The sequence below is a fragment of the Penicillium concentricum genome, assembly GCF_028827145.1.
Source record: "Penicillium concentricum strain IBT 3081 chromosome Unknown utg000003l_segment0_segment0, whole genome shotgun sequence".
Taxonomy (NCBI): domain Eukaryota; kingdom Fungi; phylum Ascomycota; class Eurotiomycetes; order Eurotiales; family Aspergillaceae; genus Penicillium; species Penicillium concentricum.
This window is the reverse complement of record NW_026622756.1, coordinates 909,049-935,965: the sequence shown is the minus strand read 5'-3', so window position 1 is coordinate 935,965 and position 26,917 is coordinate 909,049. Positions and strand designations below refer to the sequence as shown.

Genomic DNA, 26,917 nt, shown 5'->3' with positions numbered 1-26,917 from the left:
AGTGACTTCTCAGCTTTCAATCTCATAGTTGGACCCTGTGGGCTAGTATTAGTTAGTAGACTGGCTTGAAGGCGCTTCTTCAAGTGTTCAACATCCTATCCTCGGCAGTTGAAGCGCGTCTACCGTTTGTCACAAGGTGTTGGGGTTAGTAGGGGGGGGGGGGGGGGGGGGGGTATTCTACCCGCGTTCGTTGGCTAGGTTAAGTGGCCTCAAGTCGGCCCGTAGCGATCGCAAATCGTATTGAGGCTCGCACTGCTTCCAAATCCGACTTCCACTTTTAGTCACCGGAGGGTGGCTTCCCTCCCAAGAAGAAGGACATGTTACTTCGGTGAGTGTGGGTGCATTGCAGCATTTCCTTCCGGTGCGCGGTCCACTTCCGACATCGAAACAGAAAGTGGTCCACGGTCTCTCTTGCTTGTCCACATGCACATTGATCTGTCACGACGGCATTGATTCGAAAGAGATATCCATTGAGTCTTGCCATGCCGGTGCGGAGCTGGGCCAGCAGGCTCGCTTCTTTCCATGATAATCGGTCGTACAGCTGTCGCGTGTGTTTTCCTGGAAGTGCGGTATCCACTCGTTGGGAATGTCTTCCTACGTTCTCGGGCAGCTCGACCCACCGCAGCAGAACCTTCGGTATACCTCGCGCTTTCATCCTCTGGATCAATCGTTCTTTACAGACCCCATTGTAGGCCCCTTTGACATCGAAGCTGATCAGGCTCAGCACCCGTCGCCCTCGCCATGCTGCGTAGATTTGCTCCGGTAGGAGTAAGAGTGCTTGCTCCGCGGATCGCTGCTTTCGGGCCCCGAAGTGGCTAGTCGGGAGCAGGCCGTGGATCTCCACGGCGTGCAAGATCCTTTCTGCTACCACCGAGTCCAGTATCCTGCCCAGTGTTGCGAGCAGTGAGATCGGCCTCCATGCCTTGGCGACGGTGTAGTCTTCCTTGTTCGGTTTTCCAGCGGAATGATCTTTGCGTGTCTCCACTGTTTCGGCAGCGTGCCCTCTTCCAGGCGTCACTGGAAGAGATCGAGGACCCGGTCTTTTGCCGTGGGCCAGGTCATCTTCCACACTATGGCCGGCAGGCCATCCTCGCCTGGCGCCTTCCAAGACTTCGTTGCGAGCAACTGCCGCTCTACCCCTTCCATGGTGATGGCTGGCATCTCTACCGGCGCTCTTTGTGGTCTGATTCCCTCATCGTCGATGCTATCCGGCAGCGGTGGGAAGAATTTGGTCAGTAGTTCTTCCGCCTGCTCCTCATGATCGGTGGTAATCGTTCCATCTGCTTTGAGAAGCTGCGGTACCTTCCCGAAGGCTGTGTCTTCTCCTGATTTCAGATACTTGGCAGCTTTCCAGATATTGTCGTTGTCGGCCAGGAACGCATCCCAGTGTTTCTTCTTTTGTTTTCGGATTGCGTCGTGGTATTGCTTCGCAGCGCTTGCGGCCATGTCCTCCAGCTGGGGCACCTTTCGCCCTGCCCGTCGTTCCGAGCAGGCGTGGTTTCTCCAATACGTGTATATCTGACGAAGTTGTGTCAGATCTGCCGTCCACCATCGCTTTGCGTGCGGTGACGGTTTGGCCCTCGGCGTCAACGCACGCACCGCTTCCGACACCGCAGACATGAGCCGATCGGTTTTCTGCTGTACGGAGCCTTCCACTGGAGTGGCAGCTAGCGTCCTTGCGATTCTGGCATTGATCTCCTTCCACGGTGCATTCTTCAGAAGCAGGCGTTCTGTCAGCTTTGGGGCTGTCCAAGGCGCGTCAAAAACGGTCTCAATGGTACGGTGGTCCGAGCCGTGCTCCGTTCCATGGACCGCACATTTGATCATCGAGTCCGTCAGGTTTTCCGAGGCGAGAAGGAGATCGATCGTCGACTCGCAGTCCCCAGAATATCCCCCGCCGTGCCATGTCCTGGAGCCTCGTTTAAGCAGGCTGCTGAGTCCAATTTCATTGATGAGGTCGATAATTGGATCCGCTTCGCCCTGTCTGGCCGAGGACACGTCGTCTCCTCCCCACAGTTGGTCATGGCGATTAAAGTCCCCCACGATCATGATCTCCACCACCGTCCCCGTATCTCGCCGTATCTTTGTGATTGCTTTCCGGAGGTGATCGCATGCGTCGTCCAACGCAGAGACATCCCCTCCCTCTACGTAAACCGATGCTATAAAAATCCGTCGTTCAGGAAGGCGAATCACGGCCGCTGTTAGGTCCGGTGACTCGATCCGCACTTGCTCCGCTTCCACTTCCTTGTTGATCCAAAGCATGCTTCGGATCGCCCATCTCCCTTCCCTCCGTATGGAAGGAACCATCTTGGTCCATTTATGATGCCCCATCGGGGTGGTCAAGAGCCGGCCTTGAATCCTCCTCGCCTGGGGTTCTTGGATCGCTAGTGCTACTGCATTTCGGGTATTTTTGTCGTTCATGAGGCTTTCGTGTACTGCTCCCTGTTTCCTCACATTCAGTTGCATCACTCGGAGCGTTTTATTCATTGCATGGCGGGTAGAGCTTCGGGCAGTTCTTGCTGAACGATTCATGTGGCCCACCACACAGAATTCACTTTAGAACCGGTTGAACACAATGACTGTGATGGTGGCCCTCTGCGGCGCATCTTGCACACTTCTGGGTCTTTTTGCACTGAAAAGCCTTGTGGCCAATCTCCTGGCAGTTGTAGCATTGCATTGGCCGCGGCCGATACTCGAAGACGCTGGTTGTCCCCGATTCTCCTCCGACGTGGAAGTATCCATCAGCCAGGAGTGTCTGCGCGTCAGTTGATTTGGTTAGGTACACGGCCATTGATCCATAGGGCTTCGCGGCCTCCTTGCTGCTGAGCCATGTGATTTTGGCGACCGTGGCTTCATTCTCTTCGCCCAGGGCTATCGCCGCTCCTGCTAAGACGTTGTGGTTCTCATCCAGTACTGCAGCCCTCTTGACGCTGTCGACCTTGATCGGGTAGAGCTCGTCCCGCAGCACCCGGGATTCCGCCCTGATCTTGGTTTCCGCCACTTGTTTCACTAGCTGATGTTCGTCTTCATCGCTGCAGGCGACTCTGATTCGGTTAGTGTTTCTTGGATCCACTGTGACCGCGCGACAGCGCCACTGAGTGTGATTTTCCATTGTCCGGACGTTTGTCTCGATTGTGGTCCTAATCAGACCTGCGGATATTTTCTCGTTCTCTTCAATCATCTTCGAGGTGTCTATCGTACAGTACAGCGTCTCTGTGAGAGTGGTTGGTCTTGTGTTCACTGCTGGGGGAGTCCGCATGTTGTTTGGGTGGCTGAGCGGGGGCGTGCGGGCCATCGATGCGTAGGACGGGGAACTCATGGGAACGGGGACGCTGACTTCCTCGCGCAGAGTCTGAGTCTCACGAAGAATCTCGCCATGATTGTCCTGAGAGCATGCCTCAGGGTGGAGTTGTGGTGTTGCGCATGTGTCTGTCAATGTCTGTAGCTCGTGCCGCACTTCCGCAAGGGCGGCGCTAAACTCTTCTTTGACCTTCCGAAGTTCTTCCTTGTATAATTCATCTCGTTGTCTGATCTCTCTCCTGAGTTTCACCAGCTCCTTTACGATCCTGGCGACGCTCAGGTTCTCCTCCTCGGTCGAGGAGTCGCCCGAAGTTGCCGAAATACGTTCTTCTTGCTCGGTTGGCGCCTTCTTCTGTTGGGAGCGCGTCTTTCTCCGTTCAAGATCGAGTTTCTGCTCGCGAGCGTAGTTGTTCGGTTGTCGGGTGGTGCGTTTCGGTCTCGCTAGTCGCGGCGGCGAATCTTCGCGTTCGTCGCGGTTCAGGGGTTCGCATCGCGGCCCGTCCCGCCATTGCTCACAGTACAAGAAGTCGGTATTACCGCCACGTGGCTTTCCACAAAACGTCCTCGCTCTCTGGCTTCGGAATTCTCAATTCCACACTTCGGTCCAAGTTACTTACAGTCTCCCGGCTATCATCATGTCCTAATATGTACACAGAATTGAGCATCTCTAGTAGCTCCAATGGATGTAGTACCCTGTTCACCCAGCCATCAGTTATGGCGTCATTGATCTTCTCCAGAAACCTCTTCTTTCTTCCTGTTCAGAGCCTCGCTGGTAAACCCGAATACCGATCGGCAACCGGGTAAACTTTGTGACTTCAACAGTAAATCTTTAACTCTGCCTTCCTTCAGGTTGTTCGGGGTGCTGCTGTCTTTCTTTTGCCAGTTGGTACTCGAGTTCCCTATTCTTGAGCTCTAGGTTGCAAGCCTTTTGTTGAGCTATCTTGATATGCTCAATAAAACACTGGTTTTGGTTCTCCAAGCCAGCTTTTTCCATTTCGTGGGCCCGTAACATGCATGTTGTTGCAGTCTTGTATGTACCGTTTCGAGCCCAAAAGCAAACCCAATGGATTCTGTTCCACCAAGAAAAAAAGATAATGAAGATCAATCTGTGTTTCTGTCTTCTGTCGCGTCAACTCAATTATTCCCAACATCCCGTGGCTTGCGTACTCCACTCGAACTGCCCAAAGAGGCAAACAGTGTCGGCATTCCCGAGGTTTCCCTGGGTGCCAGAGGCTTATCGAAGCAAAATAGCCTAGAAACAACATTTTCCGAGTGCCAAACTAAGCGAGCCGTTCTCTCTAAAAGAGTGAATGAATCCACACTACATCGCACTAGTGAAAAAAGCACCGAAAATTTCTACAAGTGATACAGAGTGCGAAAGTCTTCACAAGGTCAGCACGGCTCCAAAGCCAGCCAATGTATTTTATCAGCTTCATTTAAAAACAGAATCCTGTCTAAGGCAATGAAACTGGGTCCAATTACTTACCGCGGCGCCCTAAAGATGACTGGGAAGCTTTGCAAAGCACAGTTGCCCCTCCTCAAGGATCACCTCAGAGACCGCAGTGATTTATTTAGCGACGGAGAAGCCTTGCTACATGAGATAGCAACTGCGCACCCAAAATACAACCAGATTATTCGAACCCTGCCCATCTTATTGAATTTTATTTCAGGAGAACTTGAAGAAAAACTGATGATTGAAGAAACCGCGGAGTGGTTGAAGATGGGAGCTTATTTGGTCAATAAATGGACTTCAAGATCAGCATGACAAAAATTGCTGGGCAGACGATCTAGAGGGATACAAATTTGGGATGATCTAGGCGAAAACTAATTAGTTTTTGTTGAGAGAATTACAAATAGTAAGAAGTGAAGTGTGCTTTCTACAAATTTGTATATAAGTGGAAGGACCACGAAAAAAAAAGGAGTTTACTTTGCTCTGACATCACAGTACTGTCCCATGTATCCACCAAGTACACATCATAGGTGTCTAAAAGGCTACTAGGCTGTCAGAACCAGTCGGATCGCGAGACTCTCTTCTAGCTATGTAGATCTGAATCGGTGGTTGTTTGCGGACTTGTTCAGTGAAACCGTGCTCTTGGATGCGTTGAACGAATGCTGGAGATGACCAAGGTTGACGTCCCAATAATCCCTGATTAATCTTTCAACACGCCCAGGTCTTAACCACTTCTTAACCACTCTTCATAACCACTCTTCTTCGCCACTTAACCACTCTCCATAACCACTCTTCATAGTCACTCTTCATAGTCACTCTTCATAGCCACTCTTCACAACAATCTGCCCACCTTGTGTTTACTGCCTTGGAAATGGCTTGGGCTTTATCAAATCACACCTCACGTAGAAAGCTCTCTTCTCTATGAGTAACCGGACTAAATCCACCGCACCAGAGTATTTCAAAAGTACAAAATCAAATGACATTGGTAGACAGGACTGGCTAACGTAGATCTTGACTGACTATTATTCTCTTAAGTTAGGAACAGTAATTTGAGTTTCATCTCGGTATTTACGTCCAAGGTATGTATCACCCATTCGACTTGTAAGTGCATACTACGGGAAAGCTCGAGATACGATCGCTGTGCGCGGATTAACAGAAACAAGGTAGTAAACAGGTTTTGTGCATGTCTTAGCTTCCTCGAGTATCGACTTTCTCTCCACTTAAACAACCGCACAGCCACCTGATAGTGTCCAAGTCCATCTGAATGGCAACAGGTGTCAGGGCCGAGGTAGCTATCCATTGCTCGACTCGGCAGAGAGCAAATGCCGAAGAATACTCCTATGAGGAATGAGAAGAAAACCTTGAGCTCAGAGAAACTCGCTACTGGCACTATCTCCCTAGCGGCCATGACTTTGTGTGGAGGGATTCAGGCTTGCAGTGCTCGGGGTTATGCTCATCTTCATGTTATCTCCCATCACTTTGCGGCAAAAAGTGATTGGAAAAGTCCGAGAAGCTTGGGCCATGCTAGGGAATCTTCTCAACTTGATGAACCTGCCATACTGGCGTTGGGCTAGATTTGGTTTCTGGTCAAACAATAACTTGTTTTCGTGTCCATCCAATGTTTCATCCATGTCCTTTTATTCTTCTTTTTCTTTTTCTATTTTTTTAAAAGCTTTTTGTGACTTTGATGTTTGAGATTTTTTTTACTAATACTTGTTCTCATTCTCCATTTTGGTGCACAGGTTCCTCGATTTCTACAGCAACTCAGAATGTAAATTTTGTTTTGAATTCCATGAGCAGCTCTCCGAAATTCCATGTCTATAGATCCACATATCCACAAACAGGAATCCCATAGAATAGTCTGCAAGTTCCTCCAAGTCCTCTTCATAGAGGGCATACAATGGAAGTCCAGCTATAAATGGACCGAGACCCACGTATAATTTCCCTTGAGGAGCCATGGTACTGGGTCGCCGTTAATCTTACCATGTTTCGGTTATCCTGTTTTGCTTGGATACTACACGGCCAGGCCTCTGGAATTCGAGACTCCATAAACGGACCGAGATGAAGAATGTAGAAATACCACTCTACGGAGTAATCGTGACCTGAGTACTTGGTAAAAAAGAGAATTAAGTCCCAAGGTGCAAACCCAAATTGACGGCCCGGAACTCTATCAGTCATCCTTCGACTGCTAGAATATCCACGGATGTCCATGGATAGGTTTCTTCTAGAAATTACAAAGAACTAGATCTTAGTACAACTTGGATACTTGGATACTCACCTTCAGTAGGTATGAGCCGTGCGTAGGTCCACAATTTCCCACCTCCCTTTTACCACCCTACAAAGATGACGTACACTAACCTTAGCTCGTATAGGAAAGCATCAAGGATGATCACCTTGGATCTCTGGTTCATAAAAAACCGGGGCTCCACTACGCAACTTGTCCGAACAAATCATATTTTCCTAAATTAGTCTTAAGAAGATAATATGGAGACCTTCTGTTCGGGATCCACTGGGAACTGTAGGATATCACCCGTCGAGGCTCTAAACAAAGTTTTATGAGCGTTTTGCTATTCCCACTGGGAACTTCGGTGGCTTTCAATTATGTTTAGATTCGATTTTGACTACCTGAACGGGTTGGGGATCCGACCTCGGAAGTCTCGACTTTCTAATTTCGATATGGATCGTTTTGAATACTTACGTCTACTGAATTGGGTTAACCTTGAAGCTGATCTGGGATAGAGTCTGGTTTGAGAGAAACCCTGATCCGGGATCGCAGCCGACCTAGGATGGAACCCGACTCGAGCTGGGATGAAATGTCAAACTAGGATGGAACCTATCTAGGATGATACTTGACTCGAGCTAGAACAACCCTAGCTTGAGCTGGAAGAACCCTGACTCGTGCTAGAATGGAATCTGGATCGAACTATACAACTCGATCTGGCCGCACTCGATCGGCGTGAAATTCTCGATCTGGCTATATGGACAATTGGAATCCTGTGACGGAACCGGTAGACGGTCGAGTATCTATAAATCACCATCAGCTTTAGAGCACGTCGATGAATATAATTCTGCGGGCCCCTAACCATTATTCTTCATGAGCCCCGTTTTTGTAGCCGGGACAGAATGACGGGCCACATTCGGATCTGGTAAATGCTGCGCTATGCTAGTGCGCCCCATCCAGGTCTAGTCTCACAAATGGAGACATAGAGACCTTGGCCCACAGTCTTAAGCAAAGAGAATTGACTCCATAGAGGATCTTGAATTGAAATTGCTACCCTATTCCATACAGAAAACATCATCGACTCCCTTTTGTAGCGAGATATTCACGTTTTTAATGGTAATCTCGAGTTGCCGCCCATTCGTTCTGGCTGCTACACACCCTCGTTGATCACTGCGAGTTCAGTACATATTCCTCATGGCTGAAGACAACCCCAGAATTCCACGGTGGAAGGTGTCTTCATCCCCAAAGAGCTATTCACAACTGCCAAATTCAACTCGCCATGGGAATTGGGGCGATGGGAAGAGAAGAGTCTCTCCCGGACAACCATCGTATATTGCTTCCAGTCACTCGCACCTCTTCGCATCGTCCTCTGAGTCTTTCTGCGCTCCGAGCAGTGACAAGACCAAGTCGAGCATCCGGCCTCGTGGACGCAGCGATCCTCCTGCTTTTCAGGGTATGGAACTGATATCCCCATATCTCGGGCAGATTCCACTAGAAATACATTGAGCGACCATCTCATATCAATGTCCATCTCTTATACACACCGATAAGCTAATTATATCTCATTGTAATCTAGCTGTATTAGGCATAGCGTCATGCAAAACAAAGTTCAGCAAAGAATGAAAGAGAGTGTAGAGAAGAAACTGATTTCGACAAGCCGTAAACAATCCCAGTCATTTCGCAAACAAACCAATGTACATGAACAAGGAACGACGCACGGTAAGCTATCGTCTAGCGATGATTTAGCTGCACTATGCCGCAGCCTTTGTGCCACCACTTTCCGAGTCATCACCGGAATTTTCACCGCTATTGGCTAACTTCTGTGCTTCCAACTGTTTGAACAACACGTCAAGCATTACCTTTGTTAACTCCGGCTCTTGGCCGTATTATTTGGTTCCGCGCTCCTTCAGCCAATGATCTACCACGCCCCCCAGAATTTGACTGAGCTCAAAGAAAATATCCGCTAATCTGGACACATGGCCCACCTCCTCTGTCGCCTGCTTCTCGGCAGCCCTGGAGGCGCTCAGTTCTTGTTCAAGTTTGGACTGGGCTCGTTCTGCCCGGACTGCCCGACTGTCGAGCCTCGCGAGGAGTCGAAGATATTTTTTCATCTAGCCAGTCAGAACATGAATCAGCAAACAACATCGTCTATGTAGTACGTGACCCATGTAGGATATATAACGCCACCTAGACAAGTATCGTCCAGTATTCAATACACCAGACCGGAGATTGCACGGTCACACCCTCTTTCCTTGAGTCGCGAAGAACAAACTTGTACACTTCTCCATTTGATCCCATCCCACCAACGGCCTTCGCTGAGATTATGGTGGCCTCCGATTTAGGAATGTATTAGCGCGGATGATCGGTTTCGTGTCTCGTGATGGAAGCCGCAGAGGTGCCTGTCATTAGCCAATATTGCGGGACGCTAGTCCGACTGTAGGCTGAAAATTAAATCTCACTCCGTAATACACTCGCCTATAGTCATTCCTTTTGACTAGTACCTCGTTTGAAGTATGAAGAAGTTCGCAAAGCGGCGATTTTCTGATTATTCTGATATACCAGGTAGTGCATCCGTAATGCCGGCGCTTAGTCCGCGTGTCACAATTTTACTTGAGTACCGCTATCTTGCTAACTCGGAATTTGCCAAGCAGTCTCAAACAACTTGGTCCAAAATGACTTCCTCCTGCCCTCAAACTCTACCATTGCGCTTGGGCAGATTTATGAGCCGACCAGAGCCGATAATTGGACAGGGCCTTTGCATCGAACACCGGTCGCGCGCGTCGGACCAGGCTAAATCCGAGATCAGCGTCAGATGCCGATAGCGAGATCTTCGTGTCCACCAGACAGATCCGCAAATTGTCCTTTTGAAGCCAATAGCGACACAGACACGCGACAATGCGGGATGTTGGGCAGCTTGCATGGAGTTATCTCGGTTGAGGAATGCTACTACGTGAAGCTATAGCTGCCCTTTATACGACAATGCTATGAACTTGGCTATTTGAAATTGCTCAGTCGATTGAAGGATATGCGACTTTCCGGAAGTACTCCGTCTCAGTATGTCCCTGTCCGACGTGGAACAGTTGACGCAGTCTTGGCCCCTAAATTCAGGGGCAAGGGTGCCCTCCGGAAACCCGGGCTCGGTCTGCGGATGGGTGGAGGAAATTGAGCTTTCCCCGAGCAAATCGCAACGCTTCTTGCAGTCCAGACGTATCTTTTCCAATTGCATATAAACCGGGTAATCGGCGTGCGACCGTGCTTTAGACTGGATTGAACAGCGCTGTTTTCATCAGGCCAAGTAGCCTTCTGGGTGCTGTTCATGGATTATCCTCCACATAAGAGGTGAGATTAGAATGGCACTAGGGAATTAAAGGACGCTTGCAAGATTGGGTTGACGCATATTGGTACGTCGTGCATGTCTCCGTCAATAATTACTGGTTTAGTTATTATTCTATCTATTATCATTTATTTTTAAACCACGTCTTTCTAACCACATTTGGACTAGTACCTCATTGCGCCAAAAAGTAAAGCGATCAGAACCGGGCCGCAGCTCGGCCCCTCTCGGCACGGAACGTGAGCTTCTTACGTCCCATGGCATGCATAGCGCACAGTCCATGCGACATGATCTCTTGGGTCTACCACTGATATACTGACTTCATCCATCACGCCTTCCAGCCTTAAGGGCTGTGAACAAGAGAAACGGGGTTATACTATTGATTGCGCTACTGGGTTCGGAATTCAACCCCTGCCTAGCGCGGAAACCTCGGCACGCATGGCTATGGCTAATTTTGATGCTAACGCGCATAGGGGTACCTGCAGGATTTCCTTTGCACAGGATAGAGATCCCGTGGCGAAGGCTGATCGGGTAATAATAAATTGTAATCGCATGCTTTTCTCATGAGAAGAGCTAGGCCCTTTTGGACTTGGGTACATATTTGACCTGCGGTCCGCCTTCAACTTGATTTAATTATAAGACCCCACAACGGCCAAATGCTCATCGCTGCGCAAGCGAGATGGAGTTGACGGAACCAATCCTATGAAAACAAGAGACGAAATTTGGCGGAGGATTGGGAGTAGTGGTATTAGTTTTGGACAAAAATCTTTTTATGACAGACGCGCCATGACAGACGCGCTCTGATTCGCCGTAGACACCCGCGACATTGTGGCTCAGGGACATGATTGGCCTGATTAACGAAAATGATAAAATTACCCCCTCGTGCGTGGATCTGCAGGGAACGGTGGATACGCTAAGAAAAGCGGGCCAGTTTGATTCAACCCGGGCACGACAGAGCTTTCCCCGGACAAATCGTAGACCTTTCCTACCGTCTAGACCACTCCATCAATGTCTAAAATGAGCATCGCGATCATGATTATCCTCAATCAACAACAGTCCCAAACTCACCCCCACGATAATAAATCGATATCATGGTACGTCACAAATTGCGGTTCTCGCGCGGAACTTGACCGAAAGCGACATGCAACCCTCTGTACCCGCAGGAGAAGGGCAAAGGATCATCTCGCGTGCAAACAAAGCTCTGAATAATTCGTTTCAGGTCTCTATGGAAGATAGTGGTATTCCCTCACTGCCTTTGACGCTTCGAACCCACGGTCTCTAGAGTTTTGACTGCATCTCTGCTCGACAAAACCTCCACTTGTTTCCTTAACGCGGCCACTTCTTTACTCAACCTGTCCATGGCACCAATCAGATCTATATAATTTCGCTGCATTCCCTGATTCCACTGATTTTGGCCCTTGAGCGACTTTGCATCAGATCTGAAGCGTGTCAGTGTTGGGATTCTGGTCCTGTCTCGAAGGAAAACCTACTGCACCCGTCCATCCAATCTATAATTAAGGCCGTTAGCACGCGAGATCTTATAAGGCAACAGTTCCAGACTCACTCGGCCATACATTCGATCATTTTCACCATTGACTCTGTGGAATACTCAGGGTTCAAGAACTTTACGGATCTGGCTCCACCCATGGCCCGTCCCTTGGTATGTTCCTTGGCCCGTTGTCCCTGAGTTCCCTCTTCATCACTGCCCCCATCTATGGAGGTAGCTTTGCCATCGTCATCGGATTCATCGGTCTGTTGAGAATGGTAATCGTCTTCTACAGTGCCCGCGATTGACGTGGGAAGGCTCCAAATATTGTTTGGCTCCGGTGAAGCTGATGAAAGCAATTGAGACATTCGGTCTACATACCGCTGCGAATTTCTCTGGTAACACATTGCAACTGCCGTGAAGTCAACCAGGGGGCTCGGGGAGAGACTGTGAAACGAGGAATGGGGGATAGTAAGAAATGGAAGAATTTGATTCTTTAAAGATTCGAAGTGAACAGTGACCGTACCCAAACAGGTCTAGCGATAATTACCTGAGCTCAGTATCTCCCTATTTATCAAATTAATAAAGTTTGCGTGATTTCATCCTTTCCACCAACAAGGGGCCCTATCCCTGTCAAGTTCCCGAGTGTATCTCAAGGTATAAAAAAAAAGAAAAAAAGAAAAAGAAAAGGGTAATTCTTAGCGGGTGACACGGCCGTTGAATATAGCTATCCTTTCCGTAAGTGCCTCGCCCCACCAGGTTCAAATTTTACTGTATCATTTTATTGTATTATTATTTTCAGATTATTTTTTGTTTTGCGTCTTTCTAACTATATACCACCGTTCATTACGTTGGTTTATCATTTATCATTAACCGAAATATGACTGGGCGTAATAATTATCCCAAGGCGGCAAATAACCTCGGATGTCGACCGTTTCTCAGCCGGTGTAGTGTACTGACAGACGACCACTTTGACCCCACAAAACTGCGGGCCTCTTCCGCCAACTTGAACAGCCTATGAAGAGCCTGGTAACAGCATTATACAGCACTTTCCTCATTCGCAGTCACTGTTCTCACTCGGAATCTACACAGAAGCCAAAGACCGACCAGGGTCAGGATGCATCTGATGGAGAACTATTCGACTAGGGTCTTGTCGGGCAAGCCCGCACTCATAGTTGTAACGGAAGACCGCAATTAATCAAGAACGCTGTAGATTTTTCCCATCCTAGATAAACCTGTGACCACCCCCAAGAGCCATCGATTACGCCAATTTCCATCTCTAGCGTCGGATCATCTTTTTGCTGCACCTACATCTTCTAAGTGGGCTGTGCTTCTCCGCCAATCTCTACAACCCCAAAGTGAAAACCAACTTCACATTCAACTCTCTCCGCCTCCCGATCCATTCCCAGCCACTGGCCATGATTCCCAATTTACTGCGTATGGAATTCTTGAGGGAATTAGCGCTCGCCTCATAGACGCCAAACAATCTCACGAGTTTGGCCACCGAGTCTGCGAATATACCTCTGATTTCTTGATCCAGTGGTGGCAGACCAACCATAAAACAGAACAAGATCCATTCTGTCTACCCATACTATGGCACTCTATCTTCATGTGCCGCTACGCAGACATGGATCTTCTCGAGCGAGCAGTTGGCCGTGACGGCCGTGTTCTCGCTTTTGAAGTATCATCACTGGCACGGGAATGGGCCTGCTCCCTCAATGCTAGCCGATGTCTCCTGCACGCCTCGCTCATCGCCCGATATCTTGAACGCACGAGTATCTCCGCCGAGCCTGGAATTCATGTCCCTCGTGCATTATTCTCTGCAGCACTGGTATATATGTGTGTAGCACAATATCGCCCAATCACGTGATCAGTGCCGAAGCATTTGCGTCACCGGAGATCAAGCTGCTTGGGGATGAGGCCGCGCAAAGTGTATGTTTCCCTGAGGCACATTTTCAGGGTGAGGAATCCGTAGTGACAGATCTGGATCAATTGTACAGCATGATTGATTTGTTACAACGTGGGCGTTGGGGTATTTCTCGGGCTTTTGCGAGTGTGCTTTCTACGGCTTTGGAGGAAGGGAAAATGTCTGTACACAGCCTGTCGGATAAAAGTTTGAGGGATCTCGTATGGTGTGACAGTTCGAACACGGCAGCCTCAAATTCAGAGTAGGGCTCAAAAACGTGCAAATGCTAGTGCAGGACATAGCAAATTAATACCTCCATTCGAGAAATTTACTGGAGCAGTGAGAGCTTTCAAAGTCGGCCAGGACGTTCCGGCCCGTTGGGACGGTCCAATAAGAATTCGGACGCCTTGCTTGCCACGGCATTTATGCTCCAGGGCATCCAGCAAGTGGTGGATGTGTTCTTCCAACTAACGGTATTGGCCTCGCGGATCTATAGTTGTTCTTTCTTCTTGGTTAGCTGCTCGGGGAATTCACCGCCAGTCAACAACCTGCCCACGGATTGTTCGAGCTTGCTGCTGCAAGCGAGGATATTCCGTCAGTTCGAGAGGACATACAAAATAAGAGCGTCCAATGAAAAGGATTTGCTTTGTCTGCAATATAGTTAGCAGAAGACGACCAGAAACGGGCCAACACGGGCGGAGTTATGCAGATCGCGGTCAGCAGTTCGGCGCGGAATGAGATAGTAGGATTTGGCGTGGCGATTGAGAAGCGGCCACCTCAGTATCGAAAACCGAGGCTGAAAACCTTCTCCGTCACGCTGGGTGCAAGAACCGAGCAGAACCCATACTCTAGGGGATTGGCAGCAATGGCGCATGCATTGAGCACGCTGCGAGGACTGAAACGGTGCAGGGTCACGCTGTTGACCAGCAACAAAGCGGCGGCCCTCACGCTGAAGAATCCTCGACAACAGTCGGGCCAGGAACACATCCGCCAGATATACAAGTCGATCGGAAGAATACGGAGACACGAAAATCGCATAGACATCCGCTGGGTCCCAACCAGCGAGAAGAGTCAATTGCTCGGCCTGGCGAAGGAGCAGGCCCGGGCCGCGACGCAAGAGGACACTACCCCACAAGCACAGGTCCCCCGAATGAAGTCGACCACCCTGAACATGGTACGATCCCAAGTCGCAGCCGGTCAATGCCTGCCGGAGAATGTAGGGAGGCATTCCAAACGAGTGGATGCAGCACTTCCGGGAAAACACACTCGGCAGTTGTATGATCAATTATCATGGAAAGAAGCGAGCGTGCTAGCTCAACTCCGGACTGGCATGGCAAGACTCAACGGATACCTCTATCGGATCAATGTCGCAGAGACAGATCAATGTGCATGTGGACAAGCCAGAGAGACCGTGGACCACTTCCTCTTTCGATGCCAGAAGTGGACCACACACCGCACGGAAATGCTGCAATGTACCCATACTCACCGAGGCAACATATCCTTTTTCTTGGGTGGAAAATCGCCTTTGGATGATCAAAACTGGAAACCGAACCTAGAAGCAGTGCGGGCCTCAATACGGTTTGTCATCGCTACAGGCCGACTCGACGCCGTTTAGTCATATCGACCAACACAGATGAACCCTGCCTCATTCTAACCTCAATCTAACCCCCCACCAACCATCCTGTGCCAGAGACGGTAGACGCGCTTCAACTGCCGAGGATAGGATGTTGAACACTTGAAGAAGCGCCTTCAAGCAAATCTACTAATAAACACTAACCCACAAGGACCCGCTAAGATATTGACATCTGAGGCGACTGAAGGAAATCTTGTATGGGCCCCAAGGAGGTACAGCATCAACTAAAGCATGTATATTTTGATCAGTGATAGTTACCCTTTCGGTTCAGCCGCCGGGCGTTAATGAAATGTGTGTGTGTGTGTGTAATTACATCCTCCCCCACTTCACACTTAAACACCCTGCCTGATTCTTCGGTACCGCCTTCTTAATAAGAATTATGTCATACATTCTTTATGTAAAGTACATAGAACCACACCGTTTCAAGGACGTGTATCATAAAGTCAATATTACTCCATACCCTGCTTTTACCTAATAATAAAGAATTCTCGTATGTCCCTTTTTACTGCTATGCTGCTCATGCTCTCCTGCTGAATGATATATTGCTTATTTTCACTTCAGTGCGACGATTTGGTTTCAGCCTTCGTGAGAGATAGAATTGCCATGTCCCTCTTCTTCGTTTGCGGGTTCTTCATCCGCAATATTTCCTTCCTGAAGGAGAGGACTTTTTTCGGGATCCACACTCTTCCTATACAACTCTTCGGTGGCATCCTTGTTAACATTACTAGCGGCTGGGATAGGGGCATAGGGGTGCGAAATGCTATCCCGACGGGGATGCGCTCTGCCTGTTTTGATAGCGCCGTTGTCGGTTATGCGATCAGCGGCGGAAAGAGCGAAATCGCCGGAGTCGAAGTAGGTCCGTTCCTTTCACCTATTAGTTAGTACGTATCGTAATAGACTTTACTTTTTTAAGTACCTTGGATTGCTGGGCGAGTAGGCCTCCACGCGGCAGCTTTCCGTACTTGCGGATGTTACGTTTGTCACTTTCAGATAATGGCTAAGGAAATATTGTTAGCGGCTCTGCTTCCAAGTAGGGTGTGGGGAGGTCCTACTTCGAGATCTGGTCCCTTGCCTCCTGACTGCATTCTGAGAGAATAGCCTTGTGTGTTCAAATGATTATTGTTCAAGCCTCCGATGGGGACAGCATCTGAGTAGGAATTCTTAACATTTTGCGAACAAGAGTCTATGACGTTATTCGTATTGTCGCGTGTTCCATCTATGATTAGTCATCCGGCCCTGTATGGTAACCTGAAAGTTGTTCTCGCCGCTTGCAGCGATCCACCAACGCCTCCATGCCCACTCTCTATCTGACTTAACTCGTTATTTCAGTCGCCTCAACTTATACCTCCCGCTAATTGTCTCCATCCTTCGTCTCACTCCTCTATACGACCATGTCTGCTTCCCCCTTCAGACCCATTCGGCCTCGAATGACAACTACCAAAGGAGCAGTGGTTGACCAATCTCAAATTGAAGCATCAAGACAAGGTAGCGAGGTACGAAAACTGTCAACTGCCTGCAAAGAATGTCAGCGTCGGCGGACGAAGGTAGGGAATATTAGAAGACTATAGATCTCATACTTACTTTTGGTTAATATAGTGTAGTGGTGAAAGTCCGTGCCTAGAATGCAGAAAACGCGCTTGTGTCTGCATCGTCGATGAGGGCTCCGACAAACGGCGCAAACTCTACTCAAGTATGATGGAAGAAGAACTTAAGTACTATCAGCAATTCATGGACCAGTTTCTTGAGGCAATACGGACTTCTAATGAGACTGATGTCCACCACATTATCGGTGTTGTACGGTCGGGATCATCGAGAAGTGGGATACAAACTGCAGTGAATCGCGTCCTTGGAAATAATCGTTCTTCCCGTCGTACTACATGAGTTGTGTAGAGCAGAAGGATGGAATCTTCATATGTAATAAGTGATTAATCTTTTATCTGCCGAAGTCAATTTATTGTAAATTTGCAGTGGTGTAGAAATATACTCCCGTAGGACTGCGAATGATGCGAACGCGATTTGATTTGATCTAGGAGGGAAGAAAGAGAATTGTGATTTGCACTGGCTATCTAGAACTTCGGAGAAAAAGCAGAATGTCTTTAGTCCTAGCAAACTAATCTTCAATGCCTATCAATTTCCACCGCAAGGGCTGACACTCCTGCGACCTACGAAGCTAGGATAACCTGAGCCGTGGAGAAAATGGCATCAGCTCGAGGAGGCTATCAACGGTATTTTGGGAAAGAACATGAGACTACGTCGGAAGTATAAACGGCCAGAACCAATCACGGATAGGCTGTTTCTCCCCGAAGTCATCCATCATCAAGCAGGCTGTGCTATATTTGCGGTTGATCCTTCAATGTTGGTACTACGGAGTGAGCGGGCCGACGATGAAGATAACCCTCCCATTCACTATGGCCTGATTGCTTCTGGCAATGAGTTGATGAATGATGCTTTGATTCGGAATCGGCTTGCCGCGGAAAAAGGCGTTCTCTGTTTCGAAATGGAAGCCGCTGGGCTAATGAATACTTTCCCATGCCTAGTCATCCGGGGTATCTGTGACTACTCGGACTCACATAAGAATAAATAGTGGCAAGGGCATGCAGCTATGATGGCAGCTGCATATACAAACGATCTCCTGCAGAGAATTCCTCTCAACAGAATTGAAGCAGAGGAGCGGATAAGTGCTGTTGTATCTGGTTAGTATAGCACAGTCTTATAATGATTAAACCAGCAAATATTGACTTGGGCACTACTCAGAGGAGCTGAAAGGCATCCAACATCGCTTAGATCAAGCATACAGTCAAAACGAACGGCACTTTAGTGAACAGAAAGCAAGATTCTTAACGGATCAACAGCGCCTTTGTTACCAAGTGTTCAAGGTCGTCAACTACGCGGAGCAAAAGAACATAAACCCTAAACGAGCTGAGGGAACCTGTCAATGGGCTCTCCGGAACCCTGAATACATCCGTTGGTGGGAGAGCAACTGCAATGACCTTCTCTGGGTGTCGGCTGACCCAAACTGTGGCAAGTCTGTCTTAGCCAGATCAACAATCGATCATTACTCAGAGATCTCTCATCCAACTGTGGGAATATGTTACTTTTTCTTCAAAGACAATGATGACCAGAACAATCTTGCTACGGCACTATGTTCGGTACTTCATCAGCTATTCAGCCAGCAGCCTCATCTATTACAAGATGCCATGCCGACATGGGGAAAGAATGGGGGGACGGTCCGACAAGAAGTTGACGAGCTTTGGCGGATCTTGATAACGGCAGCATCAGCGGAAATATCATGCAAGACGATTTGTATATTCGATGCACTTGATGAATGTCGTGATACCGATCAGCGCCGGTTAATCGAAAAGCTTCAAGCGTTTCATCGCCATCCATCTTCATCAACAGAGCAAACCTGTTTGAAATTCCTAGTCATCAGTCGTCCCTACGATCATATACAGGATCACTTTCGAGCAATCACCGATTCTTCCCACATACATATCAAGGGGGAAGAGCAGAATGACCAAATCCATGAGGAGATTGATCTGGTGGTGAGGACTCGGGTGAGAGAACTAGCTGAAACAGTGCCACTATCACCAGAGCTTCACCACCAAGTTGAAAAAAAGCTGCTTCAAATGGAATACCGTACATATCTTTGGCTGTACCTAGCCATTGATGATATCCGTGCTACCTTGAAGCACAGCCTTCGGCCCGGAGCGAACTCGATCACACTGGTACCGTCTTCTGTCAATGCAGCATATGAAAAAATTCTTTGTCGTGTCCCAGTGATATTCGAAATCAGTTTTAACGCCAATCTTTCTCTTTGTTTCCCACAGGCTCCACATACGCGCTAGGCGGAGCGTATCCGAACATTAATGCGCGTAAGCGAAGCGCACTGAGGGCATTGAGATCAGGGTGGATTGTTTTGCGCACTAAATGAAGCTGCTAGAAGCTGGTAGTTCAGTCGTTGTAACGGTGGGGTTTCTGCACCCATGAGCTAATATATTTACAATCTACTTCGCATGGTTGCCCATCTGAACACTTCCGGTTTGCGTATTTACTTCCTCGGACAATGACGATTGTGGCCCCTTTCTGTCCGCGCGAAACCGTCGTACTTGGTCAATTTGCTTATCCTCTCCCGTAACTGTTGGTAGTGGATCCGGGCGGTCCTCAATTAAATCTTTGTCTCCACCCCGTGCATGACATGTATCGGGATCGAAAATTATCAGTTGGAGATTTCTTCCCGCGCGGGGTTGAACAGTCTTCGTGACAGCCTCACGTATCGACGGACTCGCACACACTGCACAACAGCTTATCAGCACCATAACGGCCTTCCGCTTCCAACCTATAATAGGAAATGAGATCGGAATCGGTGACACTCACCCGCCACGGCCACAGCTCCGCATTGGTTATTGATAAGTCGCGCAACTTCCTCTTCAATATTAATCGAGCCATAAAAGTACCAGAGCCGCTCACCCTTTTGGTAGGAAAGATTTTCTTCGGGGCCTGATTGGGTACGTGAGCAATAGATGCTGAATTGCCAAATCTGGAGCTTGGTCAGATTATGGCGCCCAGGATGAGTTATGCACGCAGACAACTTACACAAAATCCTTTCCGATCGAGATAGAATAGCTGTTCTATCCATTTGTTCACCCACTTTGGATACCCTACGTGCAGTATGTCAGCAAAGGCGATCCCTAGGCTCCGAACCACGGGCCATAGTCAGGGACATACCATCGGTGCCAACTCGGCGCTTCCAGAGAACCTCCAGCTTTCGTACCATTACTTCTCGCTTATGACTGGCTTGCACTAGCATTTCAATGTACGACAGTGCTCGAAAAAAACCAATGTCCTCCACCACGAAGAGGATTGTACCGAACCGATAGAAATTGAGAGGGTGTCCGTAGGGTCCGAGTACGATAACCGGCTGCCTGCTCGGTGATTCCAGTGCGTCGTGGTACAGCTTTCGCGTAAGCCCAGCTTAAGGCTCAGCTACCATGCGGACTGTTCGTTGAGTCGGTCCGTCTTCCCAAAATGCAACATAGAAAAGAGGGAGCTGAAAACAAGCGCCGAAGCTGGCCCGTGGCATCCAGAGCTGCACGTACTAGCCAGGGCGGATCGTTCGGTTGAGGGGTAGTGTGATGTCAAGCCACAGGAACTGGCTCATAGAGTTCATAATCACCTCATTTCGGGAAGATTTCCAAGGCTTCTAGTTCCATACGGCCATCATACAGACAACGGCACTGATGGATAACCATAGGCAAATAGCGCCTACCAAATACCACCGATATAGTGACTGTCGCTCCACGAGGTAGTATATAAGCGCGCAGATCGCGGTTACCGCAAGAAGGTAGTGGCATTTCATTGCAAACTGCATATGACGCCGTTGGATCGCCGCGCAAGTCACTGGTATCACGAGAACGAGAGTAGATCCTGCCTATATTGAGTTAGCTGTAGCCACCTGTGCAAGTCGTAAATATAGCTCCGCAGGTATTGATACGTACGGCTATTGGAACAATGTACCGTGGATTTGCAAGGGTCGTCGTTCTGGCGACGCTAACGAGTAGCGAACAGTGCAGCAGAGAATGGAGCACACATATACGACCTACCCAGCGATAGAACCACGCGAGCATATGACGGTCTACATGCAGCAGATCTGCCGGAAAACCAAAACTTACACCGGTGCATAAGGGGATAAGGTTGATGACTGCCAAAGAGCCAGCTCTTTTCTATGCTTCCCTCCAGGAATGGGTTCGCAACCGAAGGCCAACAATATTTGCTACAAGCATAACAGCCAGCACTAGTGCTTGCCGGTACTGGGAGATGTCTAGCCAGCTCATACCCTTTGGCAGGTGGACGTAGGCAAACTGCCGCCAGGAGCCTAACATTTTCAATTGAAAGGGGCGACAAAAGCTCACATGGCGTCTCCCCCGCGCCCAGCGCCACACACCTCGTCTAAGCCAATAGATCAACCATATTGACAGGACAGCTGCAGCGCTAATGGCATACAAGTTAGGGAGAGAGGTGCCAGCAAACCATCGATACAAGTCTAACCCAATCGGGGGCATTCTGTTTGGTTGTCAACAACTCAGAGGAATAGACGATTACCTATATAGAGGCGGCTAAGCCTTACTTTTCATATTGTCAATTTCCTGATGGCAGAAAGAGCTTTCCCTCGTGGTTTTAGGTAATAAGCTCCATCCCTTTGCAGTCTGTTTGTTGCGGGCTCATTTAGAGTAACGCTCTGCCTGTCTTTCACATAACCCCGTGTCAGAACGGTCGCCGCAACAAAATGATCGTCCGCATATCCTAATACACATCGCTAGCCTGTTCACCCAGCGAAATGCTGGAATGATCCGGAGTGAATCTCGATTAATCTTTAAAGAATGAGATATAAATGACAGCCAGAGACTATTTTTATTTGATAAAAGTTATTAGATGTAGGCAAACCTCACATGTCTTGTGAACAGCTAAGGAACCATCGTAGAACAACTGTGTCCATTCTTCTTGCCAGATGGTATAGTGAAGTAGAAGGCTCATCATATCTCCCCCTCCTCCGACTGTATTGACATCCACGTCAATTTCAGTCAAAAGTCTCTCTGTGACATCGTCGCGATGACTAGAAGTCGAATACCACAGCGGGGTATTTCCAGAATCGTCCTTGCAGTTTACGAGAGCGTTTTGACGCAGCAACAGATCTACCACTGCGAGATGTCCGCCCATTGCAGCTGCGTGGAGCGGCGTGCCGTTTCTTTGATCCAGCGCAGCCAAATCAATGGATTTTTGGTTGAGTAGTAGCTCGGCAGCCTCTCGGTGCCCATTACTCGCTGCAAGATGCAAGGCTGTTCTTCTTTGGCCGTCCACTGCATTAACGTCTCCTCCGCGGCGGAGCAGCTTTCGCAACACGCCAGAGTCTCCTTTGCTTGCGGCACCTTGAATCGTTTCTGGATTGCAACTGCAGATCTTGCTCTTCGATTCGGGGCGCAAAGTATCAAAATGTTCCAGGAGCACATCTAACATGGGTGCCCTGCTGAAGGCTGCCATCCATGGCGAAGCACCGTCCCGATCCATCGTGTGGGGATCAGCGCCTTTTGAGAGCAGCAAGCGCACCAATTTTTCGTTTTTTTGAAAGATGGCAAGCCAGAACGCAGTTTGTCCCTCATAATCCAAAAGACCGATTTCGATCTCAGGGCGTTGGAGGAGCTTCTTCACGATAGACTATGACCCTTTTTCCACGCTGTACTACAGGGTACTTCTTCCAGCCGCATTCCTGAGGTTGATGATTGTTTTTGAATTTTTTAGAAAAAGTTTCACCGTCGACTTGGACCCGTAACGTACGGCTGTCATCAACGGGGAGCAATCATCAACCAATGCGTTAATGTTGGCCCGGTAGGAGAGCAAGGTCTTTGCAAAGTCGGTACTGTTGGATTTCGCAGCCCAATGAAGCGCAGAGCTATTCTGATGTCTGACGTTGTATTTTATTAGGGCCAACCGGAGCTTGGGATAGAGTATTCGGCTGGTTCGAGCAAGAGCAGAAATTTCGTGTCCCCGTAGATTGTCGGCTATCACCCAAAGAATCTCGGTCGGGAAGTATAGGATACTGGCGTGTAACTTAATAGACTGCATCCCATTATTAGTCTCCGTAAGCCTTGTAAGTATAGCTTCTTGGAAGTAACGACTATCATACCATGATTGTGTTGGTGGTCAGTTCTATTTCGGAAAGGAACAAAGGTAGCCGCTGATTCGATAAGAGATATGCTTTCCACGACTGGTTATGGCAGTGTAGAGTAATAATGGTTCAGTAGATGGGGTGTAGTCGTGGCTTTATAGATTGCCCCATCATGGATAGTTCATTCCCGAACTCGAACACGGAGGACTGTCTTACAGATTCCAAGCAGTCATTTACCAGCCCTTCGCTCCTGGGACCCAGTTATAAGTTCCCGGGGGCGCAGGGGCTCCTGGGATTACCCGTGGCGTTCCTGGGAACATTTATTCGGTTCCTAGGAGCTTGTATCAGGCTCCCAGGGACTCGGTGGTTCCTGGGAGAGACAATGTCGTCTGGGGATTTCTAGCGACGAATAGAGAGTACATAACAGACTTATTGAACTTAATCCATTCTCTTTAGGTAACGCAAGTTAGCTGGCTCCATGAGGTTGGAACCTACAGCACAGAGCAAATCTAGTAAGCACCGTAGTTGGCAATCCGGGCATAAAGTCAGCTGAAGTCCCCTTTGTTCTTGCACCTTAACCACAAGACAGTCATGCAGATTCCAACTACATTACATGCACTGTTGGCCACGGCGTTGCTACTAGCTAGCTGTGTCCTTCTCGTGTGGTCTCGTCGAGCAGTTCAGAAAACCTCATTACACCAGAAACTCGACCTTGCCGTGTTTGCGCCGAAGATTGTTCTACTGGCAGTGCACATGGGACTGAGCTGGAGCAGAAAATGTGAGACGGGGAGAGAAGTGATATTGGGGGTAACCAGTTTATTTCCCTCTTTACTCGTGGTACGTGCCATTACGTTGTTTCTCGGTTTTACGTTAACCACCAAACACAGTATCTCCGAATAAGCATTTTCCTGCGAAGCCTCCCTAGTGCGCCATATCACTTGATGATCTGTTTTCCGCTATTTGCCCTTTTCTCGTGCTTGACAAAGATTACGGCCACGGTAGTTGGTACTTACTTTGATCGCCCACTGCGAGTCGTCGTACTCTTCCTTCTCTTTTTGGATCACCTGGGCTTGGGTTCTCTTTTTTGGTGGGTGGACGGGTATACAATGGCCCATGTCAGGACTCGAACGCAACTGCGTTGCGCTTTGTATTGCACAGTTGGAGTGGCAGCTGTTCTTCTTCTAATTGCAGTCTTGGGGGTTGCTCTGTCCTGTTGGCTGCTATCGCTGGAGGTGAATCCTCACCCTCTCGGTGGCAAAGATCATTATTTGCTGCTCTTTCTAACTTTGACAGCTCCAACTACTCATCCTCATGGTCTGGATGGTCATATCGTTTTACGCGGTACGGAGTGCTGGAAGTCCAGTCGGCGAGCATTTGGCTTGTTCAACCCACGTGGTAGGCAACGAATTCTAGGGACATAGGGTCAAGGGCTTCATTGGTGGGCTATCACAGGCTTGCTATCGTCGCACACCGAAATTGCAACATTGTGGTGATACAGCTCCGAAACGGCTTTGATGTGTTCAAGTTCAACAGCAAAGACTAATGTCTGGGAAACCCATCTCCTGGTAAAATGGCCAAGTCACCGGCCGATCGATCGTTCCAAACTTTGAGTACACCAATAAGATTTCCCCGAACTTCATCCAATGCATTTTCAATGGAATGCAAGCGAGCTACCTGCTCATCTTGGCGAAGCTTCAAGTGGCTTCCTTCGTTGCATAGCTGAATATTTCCGGCCCGCAGCTTTTCGTTTGCTTCTTCAAGCTGCTTGCCATCTGTGTGTTTGGAAAAGCAAGACTCCCACAAACACCGGTAGTACCCCACCAGGCGTGCAGCCTGAAATGCAAGCTCGGTGTCTTCTTCTTCAAGCTGTTTCAATATCTCAAGGACGGGTTGGAAGGGCTCCACGGCCAGATTATTCCTCATGGTGTCGTGATTCTGCGTGTGATTGGTCAGCGGGGTCCTCTATGGCCATATGTCCATCTTACCGGCTGCGAGACTTCATAGCCAGACACCGAGGTATTCTCGGCCGAACTTGCTTGTGCGCTCGGTGGTACCTCTCCATGTCCGTCTTCCATTTCAGGCAATTTGCTGGGACCCTCCATTGTTGGTCGTGTTAGTAAAGACGCTACTATCTATGTCGGGAAATCAACATCTCTTTATAGCCCTGCTCCTCTCGTTGTATAGGATTGATTATCAATCTCTCAATTATGTGCGGTTGTCCGCCGTCCAAGACTTAGTTCAGTCCCCGTAAACACCGTTCAAACCTAATAATGAGGCAGGCTTCCTTTTGCAAATAACATTCACACTATAAAAGAAAACGCGTTTGCATCTGATGCGTTCGTTTGTGCGACCTACACAAAACAGTTACATCGGCTGGTGAAATTCATTAACGGGTGCCTATAGTACCTACCCGTTGAAATCTAGACCACTTCTAGAATAAACGGCGTTTGCTGGCGCCCTCAAAAATGCAATGCCTTCCTTTCATATAAGAACCGCCTCCACCTACCAATATGAATTTGTACCCTCCTGAAACTTCAAAATTTGAGCTATGCCAGGCAACCTAAACGCTATGCATGCCCTAAGCCCTACACATACCTGCTACTGTACCTCTATATTTCTCGTTTGGAATGACCTATAGAGGTTACTATTATCTGTGTAGTGTAGTATTGTAGTACTGTTTCCGATACAGCTGTGTCTCACTGGGCTTAGCTTTCGCCAGTACCCCCACCCTACCATCCTCCAGGGATCCACGATTCGGTAGGTGATTTCTCAGATATAACCGCTGATGCCTCCATTTGAGGTTCAAGAACTTCACCAGCGCCCACCATATTGGGGACGATGAGACCGTATTGATCGCAACTATAGTTTGTATCTGCTTAATGTATAGTTCATTAGAGCCTTTTGACAACAGAAACAATAAACCGTCTTCCAATTTGAATGTAGTTACAATTCTCTAGAGATACTTTGCGTAGAAGGGATAAATGCATGGTACTAAGCTTTTCGAACTCTATTAGCATTTTGCGACCCCGCATAAATGACTCTTGATTCAGATAACGATGCCATAATTAAAAACAAAGTGCGAGTAAATCTACTTCAATTCCTGCATCATCTTTCACACTCAGCGTTGTGTAGGTAGATATCAGCGCGTCTTCGTCGTCCTCCACAACGTCGTCTTCCTCCTCGGCGTTGAACTCAATTACAGTGCACTTCTCAAGGAAGGGACGGTCATGGTAGTCGTTTCCAAGAAGCTTTTCCGCTTCCAGCTTGTTTGAAGTATCATCAAGTAATCGACCAGCGGCGGCATAGTAATGGACAGTCCATCCACGGTCTCTGAGGGTTTCAAGCTCATCAACTTGCCAGCGCTCTCTCAAAGGACCACAGACAAAGGTGTTCTTTGTGTTTGAGGTAGAACTGAAAGGGTAGTATAAAGATTTGTAGGTGATCAAGCACATCTCATGGGTCGCGAAGAAAGCAATTTTGGCTTTACCGAGGTCCTTCACTGTTACACTCTTTTCATCTGCAAGCCTGCGATAAGTCGACCCAAAATTCTCCTTGAACGTCCTGTTAGCAGGAAATATGAATTATATCAGGAGGGATATTTCATACGTCTGTAGCTTCATAAGAGGCCCTGGTGGTCAAAAATCGATGCCAGAGAAAGGCGGAGACGGGAGATGGTATGTATATTGTACATCGAGCCTGGATTATGGGATCAACGGCCAAAGTGGCCATTGTCTCCTTTATCACACTCTTGACATCATCAAATTCACCAAAAAAGCATTGCATTACAGCAGGGCCATCGAAGGGCAGTATAGATGAGGGAAGGGCCATTGTAAAAACCCCCAATCGCATGGACTGGCTGATAGGGTCGTTCAAAAGAAACAAGAAATTTCACTGCATAAAGGTACATAGTTGAGGGAACCTGAATGTTTT

General features: G+C 48.5%; 12 protein-coding genes across 12 annotated transcripts; 3 read left to right on the top strand and 9 right to left on the bottom strand.

Moving 5' to 3' along the window:
• Positions 1-438: 438 nt before the first annotated feature.
• On the bottom strand, positions 439-3,965 carry N7517_008193 (uncharacterized protein; the record flags this gene model as incomplete). The annotated part of the gene is made up of 4 exons (XM_056725923.1): positions 439-594; positions 1,072-2,554; positions 2,616-3,871; positions 3,918-3,965. 4 exons carry the CDS (start codon positions 3,963-3,965, stop codon positions 439-441), a joined length of 2,943 nt encoding a protein of 980 aa, XP_056576774.1.
• Positions 3,966-8,947: 4,982 nt separating this feature from the next.
• Positions 8,948-9,127, top strand: N7517_008192 (uncharacterized protein; the record flags this gene model as incomplete). Its single annotated transcript, XM_056725922.1, has 1 exon — positions 8,948-9,127. One exon carries the CDS (start codon positions 8,948-8,950, stop codon positions 9,125-9,127), a length of 180 nt encoding a protein of 59 aa, XP_056576773.1.
• A 2,421-nt stretch (positions 9,128-11,548) lies between these two features.
• Positions 11,549-12,156, bottom strand: N7517_008191 (uncharacterized protein; the record flags this gene model as incomplete). Its single annotated transcript, XM_056725921.1, has 2 exons — positions 11,549-11,741; positions 11,867-12,156. The coding sequence occupies 2 exons, from the start codon at positions 12,154-12,156 to the stop codon at positions 11,549-11,551; spliced, it is 483 nt and encodes a 160-aa protein (XP_056576772.1).
• Positions 12,157-13,397: 1,241 nt separating this feature from the next.
• Positions 13,398-13,658, top strand: N7517_008190 (uncharacterized protein; the record flags this gene model as incomplete). Its single annotated transcript, XM_056725920.1, has 1 exon — positions 13,398-13,658. One exon carries the CDS (start codon positions 13,398-13,400, stop codon positions 13,656-13,658), a length of 261 nt encoding a protein of 86 aa, XP_056576771.1.
• A 461-nt stretch (positions 13,659-14,119) lies between these two features.
• On the top strand, positions 14,120-15,309 carry N7517_008189 (uncharacterized protein; the record flags this gene model as incomplete). The annotated part of the gene is made up of 3 exons (XM_056725919.1): positions 14,120-14,167; positions 14,212-14,292; positions 14,356-15,309. The coding sequence occupies 3 exons, from the start codon at positions 14,120-14,122 to the stop codon at positions 15,307-15,309; spliced, it is 1,083 nt and encodes a 360-aa protein (XP_056576770.1).
• A 594-nt stretch (positions 15,310-15,903) lies between these two features.
• Positions 15,904-16,412, bottom strand: N7517_008188 (uncharacterized protein; the record flags this gene model as incomplete). The annotated part of the gene is made up of 3 exons (XM_056725918.1): positions 15,904-16,191; positions 16,244-16,324; positions 16,380-16,412. 3 exons carry the CDS (start codon positions 16,410-16,412, stop codon positions 15,904-15,906), a joined length of 402 nt encoding a protein of 133 aa, XP_056576769.1.
• Positions 16,413-19,331: 2,919 nt separating this feature from the next.
• Positions 19,332-20,101, bottom strand: N7517_008187 (uncharacterized protein; the record flags this gene model as incomplete). The annotated part of the gene is made up of 4 exons (XM_056725917.1): positions 19,332-19,618; positions 19,702-19,864; positions 19,921-19,985; positions 20,053-20,101. The coding sequence occupies 4 exons, from the start codon at positions 20,099-20,101 to the stop codon at positions 19,332-19,334; spliced, it is 564 nt and encodes a 187-aa protein (XP_056576768.1).
• Positions 20,102-20,135: 34 nt separating this feature from the next.
• On the bottom strand, positions 20,136-20,494 carry N7517_008186 (uncharacterized protein; the record flags this gene model as incomplete). Its single annotated transcript, XM_056725916.1, is given in 3 exon segments — positions 20,136-20,298; positions 20,315-20,413; positions 20,424-20,494. The coding sequence occupies 3 exon segments, from the start codon at positions 20,492-20,494 to the stop codon at positions 20,136-20,138; spliced, it is 333 nt and encodes a 110-aa protein (XP_056576767.1).
• A 7-nt stretch (positions 20,495-20,501) lies between these two features.
• Positions 20,502-21,206, bottom strand: N7517_008185 (uncharacterized protein; the record flags this gene model as incomplete). Its single annotated transcript, XM_056725915.1, has 4 exons — positions 20,502-20,751; positions 20,842-20,974; positions 20,997-21,134; positions 21,161-21,206. The coding sequence occupies 4 exons, from the start codon at positions 21,204-21,206 to the stop codon at positions 20,502-20,504; spliced, it is 567 nt and encodes a 188-aa protein (XP_056576766.1).
• Positions 21,207-21,735: 529 nt separating this feature from the next.
• On the bottom strand, positions 21,736-22,389 carry N7517_008184 (ankyrin repeat domain-containing protein; the record flags this gene model as incomplete). Its single annotated transcript, XM_056725914.1, has 1 exon — positions 21,736-22,389. The coding sequence occupies one exon, from the start codon at positions 22,387-22,389 to the stop codon at positions 21,736-21,738; it is 654 nt and encodes a 217-aa protein (XP_056576765.1).
• Positions 22,390-24,526: 2,137 nt separating this feature from the next.
• N7517_008183 (uncharacterized protein) lies at positions 24,527-25,089 on the bottom strand (the record flags this gene model as incomplete). The annotated part of the gene is made up of 2 exons (XM_056725913.1): positions 24,527-24,922; positions 24,973-25,089. 2 exons carry the CDS (start codon positions 25,087-25,089, stop codon positions 24,527-24,529), a joined length of 513 nt encoding a protein of 170 aa, XP_056576764.1.
• A 963-nt stretch (positions 25,090-26,052) lies between these two features.
• Positions 26,053-26,836, bottom strand: N7517_008182 (uncharacterized protein; the record flags this gene model as incomplete). The annotated part of the gene is made up of 2 exons (XM_056725912.1): positions 26,053-26,538; positions 26,594-26,836. The coding sequence occupies 2 exons, from the start codon at positions 26,834-26,836 to the stop codon at positions 26,053-26,055; spliced, it is 729 nt and encodes a 242-aa protein (XP_056576763.1).
• Positions 26,837-26,917: the final 81 nt, after the last annotated feature.